At 45.5% G+C, this 14,007-nt stretch overlaps 2 protein-coding genes across 2 annotated transcripts in view; both read right to left on the bottom strand.

Annotated features, from left to right (window-relative positions):
• Positions 1 to 9,919, bottom strand: part of LOC139163080 (zinc finger protein 585A-like) — a 38,062-nt gene extending 28,143 nt beyond the window's left edge. The window contains exons 1-3 of the mRNA XM_070744021.1: positions 9,743 to 9,919; positions 8,232 to 8,358; positions 6,450 to 7,859 (exon numbers count right to left, since the gene is read on the bottom strand). Of these exons, the coding sequence (XP_070600122.1) occupies positions 6,450 to 7,859; positions 8,232 to 8,358; positions 9,743 to 9,841 (1,636 nt within the window). The 5' untranslated portion in view covers positions 9,842 to 9,919. The remainder of the gene's footprint in view (positions 1 to 6,449; positions 7,860 to 8,231; positions 8,359 to 9,742) is intronic.
• A 471-nt stretch (positions 9,920 to 10,390) lies between these two features.
• LOC139159279 (zinc finger and SCAN domain-containing protein 9-like) lies at positions 10,391 to 11,137 on the bottom strand. The gene has a single exon (XM_070736610.1). It carries the CDS (start codon positions 10,874 to 10,876, stop codon positions 10,391 to 10,393), a length of 486 nt encoding a protein of 161 aa, XP_070592711.1. The 5' UTR covers positions 10,877 to 11,137.
• Positions 11,138 to 14,007: the final 2,870 nt, after the last annotated feature.

Below are 14,007 nucleotides of genomic sequence, written 5' to 3'. Positions count from 1 at the left end.
AGAAAGAAGTAGAGGAAATGAGCAGAGTGGGGGAGACAAAAATGGGAGGGGAAAACTCAAGGAACTCAAGAGAAGAGAAAGATGTAGAGGAAATGAGCAGAGTGGGGGGACAAAAACGGGAGGGGAAAACTCAAGGAACTCAAGAGAAGAGAAAGATGTAGAGGAAATGAGCAGAGTGGGGGGAGAAAAACGGGAGGGGAAAACTCAAGGAACTCAAGAGAAGAGAAAGATGTAGAGGAAATGAGCTGAGTGGAGGGGACAAAAACGGGAGGGGAAAACTCAAGGAACTCAAGAGAGCAGAAAGGTGTAGAGGAAATGAGCAGAGTGGGGGGGACAAAAACGGGGGGGGGGACTCAAGGTACTCAAGAGAAAAGAAAGAAGTAGAGGAAATGAGCAGAGTGGGGGGATAAAAACGGGAGGGGAAAACCCAAGGAACTCAAGAGAGGAGAAAGGTGTAGAGGAAATGAGCAAACTGGGGGGACAAAAACGGGAGGGAAAGACTCATGGAGCTCAAGAGAGGAGAAAGGTGTAGAGGAAATGAGCAGAGTGGGGGGAACAAAAACGGGAGGGGAAAACTCAAGGAACTCAAGAGAAGAGAAAGAAGTAGAGGAAATGAGCAGAGTGGGGGAGACAAAAACGGGAGGGGAAAACTCAAGGAACTCAAGAGAAGAGAAAGATGTGGAGGAAATGAGCAGAGTGGGGGGGATAAAAACGGGAGGGGAAAACTCAAGGAACTCAAGAGAGGAGAAAGGTGTAGAGGAAATGAGCAAACGGGGGGACAAAAACGGGAGGGAAAGACTCATGGAGCTCAAGAGAGTAGAAAGGTGTAGAGGAAATGAGCAGAGTGGGGGGATAAAAACGGGAGGAGAAAACTCAAGGAACTCAAAAGAGGAGAAAGGTGTAGAGGAAATAAGCAGAGTGGGGGGGACAAAAACGGGAGGGAAAGACTCATGGAGCTCAAGAGAGGAGAAAGGTGTAGAGGAGATGAGCAGAGTGGGGGGGACAAAAACGGGAGGGAAAACCCATGGAACTCAAGAGAGGAGAAAGGTGTAGAGGAAATGAGCAAACTGGGGGGACAAAAACGGGAGGGAAAGACTCATGGAGCTCAAGAGAGGAGAAAGGTGTAGAGGAAATGAGCAAACTGGGGGGACAAAAACGGGAGGGAAAGACTCATGGAACTCAAGAGAAAGAAGTAGAGGAAATGAGCAGAGTGGGGGAGACAAAAATGGGAGGGGAAAACTGAAGGAACTCAAGAGAAGAGAAAGATGTAGAGGAAATGAGCAGAGTGGAGGGGACAAAAACAGGAGGGGAAAACTCAATGAACTCAAGACAGGAGAAAGATGTAGAGGAAATGAGCAAACGGGGGGACAAAAACGGGAGGGAAAGACTCATGGAGCTCAAGAGAGGAGAAAGGTGTAGAGGAGATGAGCAGAGTGGGGGGGACAAAAACGGGAGGGAAAGACTCATTGAGCTCAAGAGAGGAGAAAGGTGTAGAGGAAATGAGCAGAGTGGGGGGGACAAAAACGGGAGGGGAAAACTCAAGGAACTCAAGAGAGGAGAAAGGTGTAGAGGAAATGAGCGAACTGGGGGGACAAAAACGGGAGGGAAAGACTCATGGAACTCAAAACTGGAGAAAGGTGTAGAGGAAATGAACAGAGTGGGGGGGACAAAAACGGGAGGGGAAAACTCAAGGAACTCAAGAGAAGAGAAAGAAGTAGAGGAAATGAGCAGAGTGGGTGGAATAAAAACGGGGGGGGGGACTCAAAATACTCAAGAGAAAAGAAAGAAGTAGAGGAAATGAGCAGAGTGGGTGGAATAAAAACGGGGGGGGGACTCAAAATACTCAAGAGAAAAGAAAGAAGTAGAGGAAATGAGCAGAGTGGGGGATAAAAACGGGAGGGGAAAACTCAAGGAACTCAAGAGAGGAGAAAGGTGTAGAGGAAATGAGCAAACTGGGGGGACAAAAACGGGACGGAAAGACTCATGGAACTAAAAACTGGAGAAAGGTGTAGAGGAAATGAACAGAGTGGGGGGGACAAAAACGGGAGGGGAAAACTCAAGGAACTCAAGAGAAGAGAAAGATGTAGAGGAAATGAGCAGAGTGGGGGGACAAAAACGGGAGGGGAAAACTGAAGGAACTCAAGAGAAGAGAAAGATGTAGAGGAAATGAGCAGAGTGGAGGGGACAAAAACGGGAGGGGAAAACTCAATGAACTCGAGAGGAGGAAAATGTAGAGGAAATGAGCAAACGGGGGGACAAAAACGGGAGGGAAAGACTCATGGAGCTCAAGAGAGGAGAAAGGTGTAGAGGAAATGAGCAGAGGGGGGGGGACAAAAACGGGAGGGAAAGACTCATTGAGCTCAAGAGAGAAAGGTGTAGAGGAAATGAGCAGAGTGGGGGGACAAAAACGGGAGGGGAAAACTCAAGGAACTCAAAACTGGAGAAAGGTGTAGAGGAAATGAACAGATGGGGGGGGACAAAAACGGGAGGGGAAAACTCAAGGAACTCAAGAGAAAGAAGTAGAGGAAATGAGCAGAGTGGGGAAGACAAAAATGGGAGGGGAAAACTCAAGGAACTCAAGAGAAGAGAAAGATGTAGAGGAAATGAGCAGATTGGGGGGACAAAAACGGGAGGGGAAAACTCAACGAACTCAAGAGAATAGAAAGATGTAGAGGAAATGAGCAGAGTGGGGGGAGAAAAACGGGAGGGGAAAACTCAATGAACTCAAGAGAAGAGAAAGAAGTAGAGGAAATGAGCAGAGTGGGGGGGATAAAAAGGGGAGGAGGAAACTCAAGGAACTCAAGAGAGCAGAAAGGTGTAGAGGAAATGAGCAGAGTGGGGGGGACAAAAACGGGGGGGAACTCAAGGTACTCAAGAGGAAAGAAAGAAGTAGAGGAAATGAGCAGAGTGGGGGGATAAAAACGGTAGGGGAAAACTCAAGGAACTCAAGAGAGGAGAAAGGTGTAGAGGAAATGAGCAAACTGGGGGGACAAAAACGGGAGGGAAAGACTCATGGAGCTCAAGAGAGGAGAAAGGTGTAGAGGAAATGAGCAGAGTGGGGGGAACAAAAACGGGAGGGGAAAACTCAAGGAACTCAAGAGAAGAGAAAGAAGTAGAGGAAATGAGCAGCGTGGGGGAGACAAAAACAGGAGGGGAAAACTCAAGGAACTCAGGAGAAAGGTGTAGAGGAAATGAGCAAACGGGGGGACAAAAACGGGAGGGAAAGATTCGTGGAGCTCAAGAGAGGAGAAAGGTGTAGAGGAAATGAGCAGAGTGGGGGGACAAAAACGGGAGGGAAAGACTCATGGAACTCAAAACTGGAGAAAGGTGTAGAGGAAATGAACAGAGTGGGGGGGACAAAAACGGGAGGGGAAAACTGAAGGAACTCAAGAGAAAGAAGTAGAGGAAATGAGCAGAGTGGGGGAGACAAAAATGGGAGGGGAAAACTCAAGGAACTCAAGAGAAGAGAAAGATGTAGAGGAAATGAGCAGAGTGGGGGGACAAAAACGGGAGGGGAAAACTCAAGGAACTCAAGAGAAGAGAAAGATGTAGAGGAAATGAGCAGAGTGGGGGGAGAAAAACGGGAGGGGAAAACTCAATGAACTCAAGAGAAGAGAAAGAAGTAGAGGAAATGAGCAGAGTGGGGGGATAAAAAGGGGAGGGGGAAACTCAAGGAACTCAAGAGAGCAGAAAGGTGTAGAGAAAATGAGCAGAGTGGGGGGGACAAAAACGGTGGGGGAACTCAAGGTACTCAAGAGAAAAGAAAGAAGTAGAGGAAATGAGCAGAGTGGGGGGATAAAAACGGGAGGGGAAAACTCAAGGAACTCAAGAGAGGAGAAAGGTGTAGAGGAAATGAGCAAACTGGGGGGACAAAAACGGGAGGGAAAGACTCATGGAGCTCTAGAGAGGAGAAAGGTGTAGAGGAAATGAGCAGAGTGGGGGGAACAAAAACGGGAGGGAAAGATTCATGGAGCTCAAGAGAGGAGAAAGGTGTAGAGGAAATGAGCAGAGTGCGGGGGGGACAAAAACGGAAGGGAAAGACTCATTGAGCTCAAGAGAGGAGAAAGGTGTAGAGGAAATGAGCAAACGGGGGACAAAAACGGGAGGGAAAGATTCATGGAGCTCAAGAGAGGAGAAAGGTGTAGAGGAAATGAGCAGAGTGCGAGGGGGACAAAAACGGAAGGGAAAGACTCATTGAGCTCAAGAGAGGAGAAAGGTGTAGAGGATATGAGCAGAGTGGGGGGACAAAAACGGGAGGGAAAGACTCATGGAACTCAAAACTGGAGAAAGGTGTAGAGGAAATGAACAGAGTGGGGGGGACAAAAACGGGAGGGGAAAACTCAAGCAACTCAAGAGAAAGAAGTAGAGGAAATGAGCAGAGTGGGGGAGACAAAAATGGGAGGGGAAAACTCAAGGAACTCAAGAGAAGAGAAAGATGTAGAGGAAATGAGCAGAGTGGGGGGGAGAAAAATGGGAGGGGAAAACTCGAACTCAAGAGAAGAGAAAGGTGTAGAGGAATGAGCAAACTGGGGGACAAAAACGGGAGGGAAAGACTCATGGAGCTCAAGAGAGGAGAAAGGTGTGGGGGAAATAAGCAGAGTGGGATGGGCTAAAACAGGAGGGAAAGGCTCATGGAGCTCAATAGAGGAGAAAAGTGTGGGGGAAATGAGCAGAGTGGGGTGGGCAAAAACAGGAGGGAAAGGCTCATGGAACTCAAGAGAGGAGAAAGGTGTGGAGGAAATGAGCAGAGTGGGGTTGGCAAAAACGAGAGAGAAAGGCTCATGGAACTCAAGAGAGGAGAAAGGTGTGGAGGAAATGAGCCGAGTGAGGGGGACAAAAACGGGGTGGCATAGAAAGCTTTTGGGAGCGATATTAGAGGCAATTTGGGGTGGCATATGGAGCATCTGGAGGGGTAATTTTGGGGGCAATTTGCACAATGTAGGAAGTTTTTGGTGGAGCGATTTTGGAGGTGATTTGGGGCAGTGTAGAAAGCTTTTTCAGGGGTGATTTTGGAAGCAATTTGGAGGGGTGTAGGAACCTTTTGGTGGAGCGATTTTGGAGGTGATTTGGGGCGGTGTAGAAAGCTTTTGCAGGGGTGATTTTAGGAGCGATTTGGAGGCGTGTAGGAAGCTTTTGCGGGAGCAATTTTGGAGACAATTTGGGGTGGCATAGGGAGCATCTGAAGGGGTAATTTTGGAAGCAATTTGGAGTAGTGTAGGAAACTTTTGGGGGAGCAAGTTTGGAGGTGATTTGGGGCAGTTTAGGAAGCTTTTGGAGGAGTGATTTTGGGAGCAATTTGGAGCGGTGTAGAAATCTTTTGGAGGGGTGATTTTAGCAGCAAGATTGGGCAAAGGAAGCGGTAGGTTAGGGTGGATTTTGGCAGCGGGATGGGGTGACTGCAGGGATCAGAGGAAGTGGCAGGGAACTGGGGCAGCTCCGGCGTTCCCAGCCTCGGGACTGCAGGTGCAAGCAAAAGGAGGTGGTGAATCCCGGCGGGGGCAGCAAGCAAATGGGAAATCCCAGCAGTAGCAGTCACAAGGCAGGGGAATCCCTGCGGCAGTAAGAGAGCGCACACACAGTAAAAGAGCCCACGCACCTGGGCTCAGGTTCGTAAGACGGAAAGGGTTTTTAAGACAAGGCAAAGAAATTTTAAACCCTGGGTTCGTATCTCGAAAAGTTCGTATGACGAGGCTTTCGTAAGATGAGGTATCATTGTATAGTTATAAATGCTCAGTCATGATATCTTTGCTTCACTTACTCATTCAGTTCAGCTACAGTCATAGAAACATAGAAGACTGACAGCAGAAAAAGGCCGCACAATCCATCTAACCTGCCCTGATACTATTTCCTGTATTTTATCATAGGATGGATAGTTAAAAACCAAGATTTCAAAATCCAGGGGATTGGGAAAGACTCTCAGCTCCATGTTTGGAATGTTGTTTTTTCCACATCCCTTTTTCCCATCAGCCCTTCTTAAATACTGCTAGGGAGTGGCCAAATGTCCTATACAGATAGTCACCTGATCCAAAACATCCCCATCATCCTCTGATTCAGACACTACCATAGCTGGGAGTTCTACAGACTTTGATGGTCCTCCAGGTTCCAACTCCCCTTCACTCGCACTTGCAGACTCTGTTATCAAGAACACTGGTCTAGGATACCCAGACAGACCCTGCTCGTCCTCCTCAAAATCCATGACCAGATGAACTGGACGTGGACCACTCACAACAACTGTTAAGATGTCCTTTCCAGGTAAAGGTCTTTTCACATTTGAGGCATTTATATGCTGTCGCCCATGTGAATCCTTTGGTGGCAAGTAAGAAAATCATTGGTAATGAAACTCTGTCCACATTCCATGCATTTATGTGATCTCTCCCCAGTGTGGATACTTCTGTGAAAATTAAGATGTCCCTTCCGGGTAAAGGTTCTTCCACACTCCAAGCATTTATGTGGTCTCTCCCCAGTGTGGATCCATTGATGTTCATTAAGACGTTCCTTCCGGGTAAAGGTCTTTTCACACTCCGTACATTTATATGGTCTCTCCCCAGTGTGGATCCATTGATGATAATTAAGACGTTCCTTCCGGGTAAAGGTCTTACCACACTCCGTGCATTTATATGGTCTCTCCCCAGTGTGGATCCTTTGATGATCATTAAGATGTCCCTTCTGGGTAAATGTCTTTCCACACTCCGTGCATTTATATGGTCTCTCCCCAGTGTGGATCCATTGATGATCATTAAGACGTTCCTTCCGGGTAAAGGTCTTACCACACTCCGTGCATTTATATGGTCTCTCCCCAGTGTGGATCCTTTGATGATCATTAAGATGTCCCTTCTGGGTAAAGGACGTTCCACACTCCGTGCATTTATATCGTTTCTCCCCAGTGTGGATCCATTGATGATCATTAAGACTTCGGTTTTCAGTAAAGGTCTTTCCACATATGAAGCATTTATATGGTTTCTCTCCAGTGTGTATATTTTCATGACGATTAAGATGTACCTTTCGTTTAAAGGTTTTTCCACACACCATGCATTTATATGGTCTCTCTCCAGTGTGTATCATTTTGTGATCATTAAGATTTCCTTTCCTTTTAAAGCTCTTTCCACATTTCATGCATTTATATGGTCTCTCCCCTGTGTGGATCCTTTTATGATCATTAAGATTTTCTTTCCCAGCAAAGATCTTTCCACATTTCAGGCATTTATATGGTCTCTCCCCTGTGTGGATTTTGTTATGAGATTTAAGATTCCCCTTGTGTGTAAAGCTTTTTCCACACTCCATGCATTTATGTGGTCTCTCTCCAGTGTGGATCCTTTTGTGATGGTTAAGATTTTCTTTCCGACGAAAGATCTTTCCACATTTTAGGCATTTATGTGATCTCTGCCCATTGTGGCTCTTTTGGTGGAAAATAAGTTTACTCTTGCTAATTAATCGCTTTCCCCTCTCCATGCAAAGTTTCATCTCTCTGCTCTGTCTGGAATCCCTCTCAGATCTTACAAAAGTATGTGGTTTGCTTTTGCTGTATATTTCTTTTAGAAAAGGAAGCGAGAAAGAATGATTGACATATTTTTCATACATTTTCCCTTCAGTCTGATTAATGCCACATTCTTGTAAATCAAATTGATTTTTTTCTTTCCACCCATATTTTTCTTTTTTCTTTCCTTCCAGATCCTGCTGGGAAAGGACGATAGGGGTTCCAACAGGAACAGAAGTGGGTGATTTATCCCCTCCATTCTCTGAGTGGTTTCTCTCTTGTCTCCCTGTGTCCTCTTTAGGGCCAAATATCACATCTTCAACTTCACGCCTCTCTGTCTTTAATCTTGCTTGCTTGATATTCTCATTTTCCAACCCATCATCTCCTTGGAAAAGAAAAGAAATATTTCTGTTACAATTAGAATAGTGAACATCCTTCTCCTTCAAAATCATGTATTCTAGGTTTGGTATCACCTACGTGTCCAGCTAGGATGTGAAGGCTGCAAATTGTTATCTAGGACATTCTGATGGTACCCAAATAATTTTTGGCCAAGAAACATATTAAGGATTTGGTGCTGATTGCTCATTCTGTTCAGCCACTGCCATGAATATCTAGGGCATTCCCAGAGTGTACAGGGAATATATAAGGCTTTGAGGAGGAATGATCACCTAAAGCATCTGTGCATAAATAGCTAGCCATCCTCCACTGAAAGAGAACTCCCCCAATGAGTGGAAGCCAGAGGAAAGCTTGGCCTTACCCAGAAGAGCCATAGTCTTCAAAACCTCCGACGTGACGTCTGTGCACAAGTTCTTCTGACCAGAATCTAGAAGCTCCCACTCCTCCAGCGTGAAGTCCACAGTCACCTCCTCAAATGGACCTGATCTCTGATAGAGAAAGAAAATGTTACTTGTCAGACATTTATTTATTTATTTTTATTTATTGTTAGAGTTGGAAGGGACTATGCAGGTCATCAAGTCCAACCCCCTGCCTAAGCAGGAACCCTATAGCATCCTAGCCAAATGGCAGTACAATTTCCTCTTAAAAATGTCCAGAATATTGGAGTTCACAACGTCCGCTGGTAGGTTGTTCCACTGATTGATCGTTCTGACCGTCAGGAAGTTCTTCCTTATTTCCAGGTTGAAGCTCTCCTTGGTCAGCTTCCAGCCGTTGTTCCTCGTCTGGCCCTCCGGTGCCCTGAAGAATAAAGTGATCCCCTCCTCTCTGTGGCAACCCCTCGTATACCTGTAGACTGCTATCATGTCCGCTCTGGCCCTCCTTTTCTCTAGGCTATCCATGCCCAGTTCCCGCAGTCTCTCTTCGTAAGTCTTGGTTTCTAGACCCCTGATCGTTTTGGTTGCTCTTTTCTGCACCTTCTCCAGAGTTTCAATGTCTTTTTTGAAGTGTGGTGACCAGAACTGAACACAGTACTCCAGATGTGGTCTGACCAGGGCATAGTAGAGTGGTATTAAGACTTCCCTGGTCTTGGAGTGTATTCCCCTGGCAGGAAAGACTTGGACATTTTCTTTCTTACCACACTAACTGCGAACAGATGTTCAATAGAAATTAAACGGACATTTCCTTGGTGAAAACAGATTTATGTCTGCATGTCCATGTCATTTTTGGGGCTGGGAAGCCGTAGCTCCACAAATCATGACTTAGGTGATCCAGGCTGTAGGATGGCAACACAACCAACATTGCAGAGCTTCTCAGTGGGTCAGAATAACTCAGCAAGGTGGTTTCAGGGAGCAGTCCCCTAGGCTAGCAAACTCCTAAGTAAACATGAAACATCCATCAGAAATTTTTCCTAGTTAGCTTTAGAACGTTGGCAATGAGCCTAAAATCTCAAGTCGCTTAGCTAACAGTCTTATTCTTGCAGTTATTTAACAATGACTTAGGGTTCTATCTTCATGGGATTCACCCTTAATCACATTTTTACTCTTACTCTTATTGTTTAAATTCTTAGGGCTTCATTTCTAACTAGTTTTCAGCACTCTTCTGAAAAATATCAAGTATTAAACTTTTTCCATCAAACAAATTTTCTAATAAATTTCTAATTTTCCAATTGTCTAATATAACAAAGCCTACAAATTTTCTCTTTTTTGCAACTCATGAATAATCTTGAATGCTGAGCGTAATTTAGCAGGACATTCAGGGGGTGGGGGGAGGCAGTGGGTTTAAATGGTCAGAGATTGTGCATTTGATGATAAAATCAGATCATGAACGGATGGAGTTTGTACTCCACTGCTCTCAGAAGAAACCTGCACTTACCTGGCAAGGAGGCCCCAGTTGGATTCTCCTGAAGCGCAGCTCCTGGGAAGGGCTAGATGGATCTCCTCTTTCCTGGAGCTCTGCGGAGATCTTCCCCATGAACTGCTCCTGTATTTGACAGAAGATTCTGGTTTATGATCCACTCTCACAGAACCAGAACCAGATTAGTATGCTTGACTTACCTTTTGTCTCTGTACCTGTATTTTCCCAATCCAGGTCAAAGTAAGAGAACTTGAGATTCTGCCTTCTATGTGGTTTCTATTTCTGGGCAAAGTGTGGTCATTTCAGATAGGCATTGGACTTAAGGAGCCCTGTTGCCTTAACTAATGGAGATGCTATGAAAATCACAAGTATTCCATAAGGAAAAACTGTTCAGGGAGACACTACTGCTTCATTCACTTTAGAAAACAATATTCGGTGAAATGAGTGAGAAACTGGCTACAATGTGTGGGTAGTGGAAATAGAATTAAATTCTCTTTTCTCTCAGAATTATATCCAGGAGGAAACAAGCATTTCAAAAAACAATAAGATTTAAAGAAGAAATTAAGTCTCCATACTGACAGTCAGGAAGCTAATTTTGTTGACTGCAGAGTGCAAGTAGTTCTGCAGTTTGATCCTGACCGACCTAGATAACAAGATCGACAGCCTTCAATCTCTCCTTGCTATTAGCAGTTCACTGCAGACCCCGAGCGACCCCCGGTTTTCCCCTCCCCACCCCGAGCTCACCTGCCCCTCCTGCGGCTCTTCCCTCTGGGCTCGGCTGAGCAGGAAGCCTTCGGCCAGGGCCACCGCCTGGGAACAGCTCTCGGCTCTGCACTCCCTCACCCAGCCCGCCATCTCCGGGGGCAGCAGGGCCAGCAGCTGCTCCAGCACCACCCGGTCCAGCATCTCCCCTTTGCTGCTCCTCTCCGGCCGCAGCCACTGACGGCACAGCCGGTGAAGGCGGCTGCAAAGCTCCCGGGGTCCCTCGGCCTCCTGGCGGCAGCCATCCAGACCGCGGAAGCGCCGCCGGTGGATCTCTGGGCTGAGGGAGTCCTCGGGGATGCTTTTCCCCCCGGAGTCCCATCCGTTCCCCTCACAAAGAGCGACTAGGAATCCGACTGCTTCCGTTCCCGGAGACTTCTGGGTCTCCATCGGATTTACTGCTCGAGGATAAAGAAAACAAGGCTATGACAATTGGAGTTGCCCCCACACAGACAGACACACCCGCCGTCCACCAGTTCCACTAATTTCCCAGTTTCCAGAAGGTGAAGAAACGGGGACTCGTTTAAATCGAGGCTTCGGTGCCTGAGGAGACCAACCGCCAATCGTTCGCGTCACAGTTTCCTGCCCAGTGCAAACGATAGATACGGGCTTCCTAGAGCGGACCTTTCATTCCCGGACAGCCCCCAGTTCAGCCTTTCTGTTCTTCGAGTGGACTGTCGCGCGAAAGCGAAAGCGAAAACTGCATGTAAAGGGAGCCCGATACTCTCGGCGTCGCCCCTCTAAATCAAACGCTAGGTCCTGTTCCTTGAAGAGGGACTCGGGGAGACTGTTGGAAAAATAGGGACGGTGTCCGGCTGCTGAGGATGAGGGCTAAATATCAGAAGGGGCCTGACAGGCAACGTTTCCAATCTGCTCACGGGAAGAGCAACTGTAAATCGTTCCGACCCGATTTGTCTCCAACAGCTCCCTTGGAGAGTCTCGATCAAGGAGTGCTTCTTCCTAGAGGGGCAGAACGCTACAGGCGCCCTTCCTTTCCTCTCGATGGCTAGAGAGTTGTTCCCTCGGAAGCACACAAACACACACACACCGCTTTATTCTCCGCTCGGCGAGTACCGACGACGGTCTTCTACGCCAGTGTTTCCCAACCTTGGCCACTTGAAGATATTTGGACGAATGCTGGCTGGGGAATTCTGGGAGTTGAAGTCCAGATATCTTCAAGTGGCCAAGGTTGGGAAACACTGTTCTACGCATCCTCCTTCCCTACCCAGTGACTGGAAGGCTGCTCAGACTCAGGGCCGGGCTAGCCTTTTGATGTGGGGGCGGGGGGCAGATGGAGGAGGGGAGAGACTAGATGGAGGGCAGTGTTCTCTCTAAAAAATTTTTGGGGTGGGCGGAAAAGTATAGTGTCTGAGCGGCAGTCCATTCGGGACTGGGCGACAAAGAAATAATAATAAAATTTCCCTCTCGGCTTCTGGGCAGGTTTGGAAAACTCTGAGTTGATGATGATTTTTAAGTGAGCGATTGCTCACCTGCTCAGCTTAGAGGGAACTATGATGGAGGGTGCTGGAAATGACAAAAATTTCAAAAGAAGTCTTAAGACAGACATCTCCTCAAGTCAATGTATGCAGTTATGAAATCATCTTTTAACCATTCTATAATCCCTTGGGGGGGGGGTGGAGTGTGGCAACGGAATGTAGCTAGTAGAAGGTTGCCACACTCCACCCAGGAAGGGAGGGGTGACTTGGACAGGATACTATTAAAAATTATGAAAAACTTATTGGTAAAATATATAAATTCTTGATTCATTATGAAACAGAAGTGGAAATCGTAAAAGAAAGTATGATAAGCTGGGGAATGAATTTTGGCTACACAATTGAACTAGAAAAATGGGAAAAATTATGGACTAATAATTGGCAGATGACAAAATCGACTGCATTCAAGGAAAACCAATTAAAAATGTTTTACTGGTGGCACCTACCACGGGAAAGACTTTCAAAAATGTTCCCAAAAACCTCCCCATTATGCTGGAAGTGCAAAAAAGAAAGAGGCACGTTCTATCATCAATGGTGGACATGTGTACAAGCAAAAAATTTCTGGAATAAAATAACAGATTGGTTAAAAGACATAATAAAAGAAGAAATTGAAAAAATACCAGAGTTGTATTTATTGGGTATTTTTAATTTAAAAAATGGAAAAAGAGGTAAGATACTTAGTTATACACATATTAACAGCTGCCAGGATCGCATATGCCCAACAATGGAAAATGGATAAAACACCGGAAGAGAATATAGTAATTAAAAAAATATTGGACTGCGGAGATGGACAGGTCATCCAAAAAATTAGAAGGAAAGGAAGATTCAGAATATTATAAAATATGGGCAAAATTTTATGACTGGTTAAAGGAAAGAACAGCAAAGAAATAAATAAAAATTCAAGCAAAGCAACGCGTCAAATTAAAGAATTAATACTGTGTGTACAAAGTAAAATTCTCTGATCCAACATTTTTTTTAAAAAGTGGGGAAATTTTTGTTTCCCAAATGTATGTGTATGTGTATGTTTTTGTGTAGGTCTTTTTTTTTGGTTATATTTGAAAAAAAAAAACAAATAAAAAAAAAGAGTTTTCCTGACTATGGTTTCCTGAGTTATCAATTTTACAACCACTCGAGATCCACGACACAAGACCGCTTCCCCTCAGCCTGGCCTTCCCCTTCTCAAAGGTAAGGAACCACAAAATTTCAGGTCCGTGCTCGCTCTGGACTCACTAGTGTTCCTGGAACAGAGTCCAATACACACACACTGCCATTATTGATCAACCTCCCATAATCGCTCTCCTGATTACCCAGGTAAAATTGTATGTTCCCTCCTTTGGGGCAAAAGTATTCTTACTTGGACCAGTGCACTGGATTACCTGGTTGGGCTGCCTTAGTTGTTCATTCTTTCCCTTGATATTGTAGACCAGAATTGTCAATTTAGTTTCGGTTTGGAGCCCGTAAATCGGAGTTTAGCCTCAGATTACTCTTGGGCAGTGCTGGTGAACATTTTTGGATTCCTGTGCTAAAAGAGAGTGCAGGGTGGTTGCGTGCATTTGTGCCCAAACCCATAATTCTATATGCCCCACCGCATTAATGTGTGATATTTTAATATTTTATTTTCTATTTTTCTTTTCTTTATAATATTACACACTGTAATGTTTTTTTATTCATTTTCATATCTTTGTTTTACCATTGTTGTGCAAACACAATTCCAGCGGCTGTTAACATGTGTAAAATTAAATATGTCTTGTATTCCCTTTGAAATACCCAACAAAATATTTCTGGTTTTAAATCCATATCTGGCTTTGCCATTGGTTCCAACCATGACACCACTAACTTTTCAATAGCTACTTGGACAGACCTAGCATGTTTTTCGATGCAACTTTCCCCCCACTAAAAGAAGGTGGAAATGTTGGTGCATCTTATATACCAAATACAGCCATTACAAGCATCTGCGTTCTCTTTGCCGATGATGTAAAACTTTTCAACACCACCGATAACACAGAAAGACCTTGATTTTGTGTCTGA

The sequence above is a fragment of the Erythrolamprus reginae genome, chromosome 2, assembly GCF_031021105.1.
Source record: "Erythrolamprus reginae isolate rEryReg1 chromosome 2, rEryReg1.hap1, whole genome shotgun sequence".
NCBI classification, from domain to species: domain Eukaryota; kingdom Metazoa; phylum Chordata; class Lepidosauria; order Squamata; family Dipsadidae; genus Erythrolamprus; species Erythrolamprus reginae.
The sequence above is the reverse complement of the archived record's forward strand: the minus strand, read 5'-3'. Positions and strand labels throughout refer to the sequence as shown.

Bases quoted from the DNA above. Each gene is read 5' to 3' on its own strand.
- LOC139159279 (XM_070736610.1), bottom strand. From the start codon at position 10,876: ATGGAGACCCAGAAGTCTCCGGGAACGGAAGCAGTCGGATTCCTAGTC.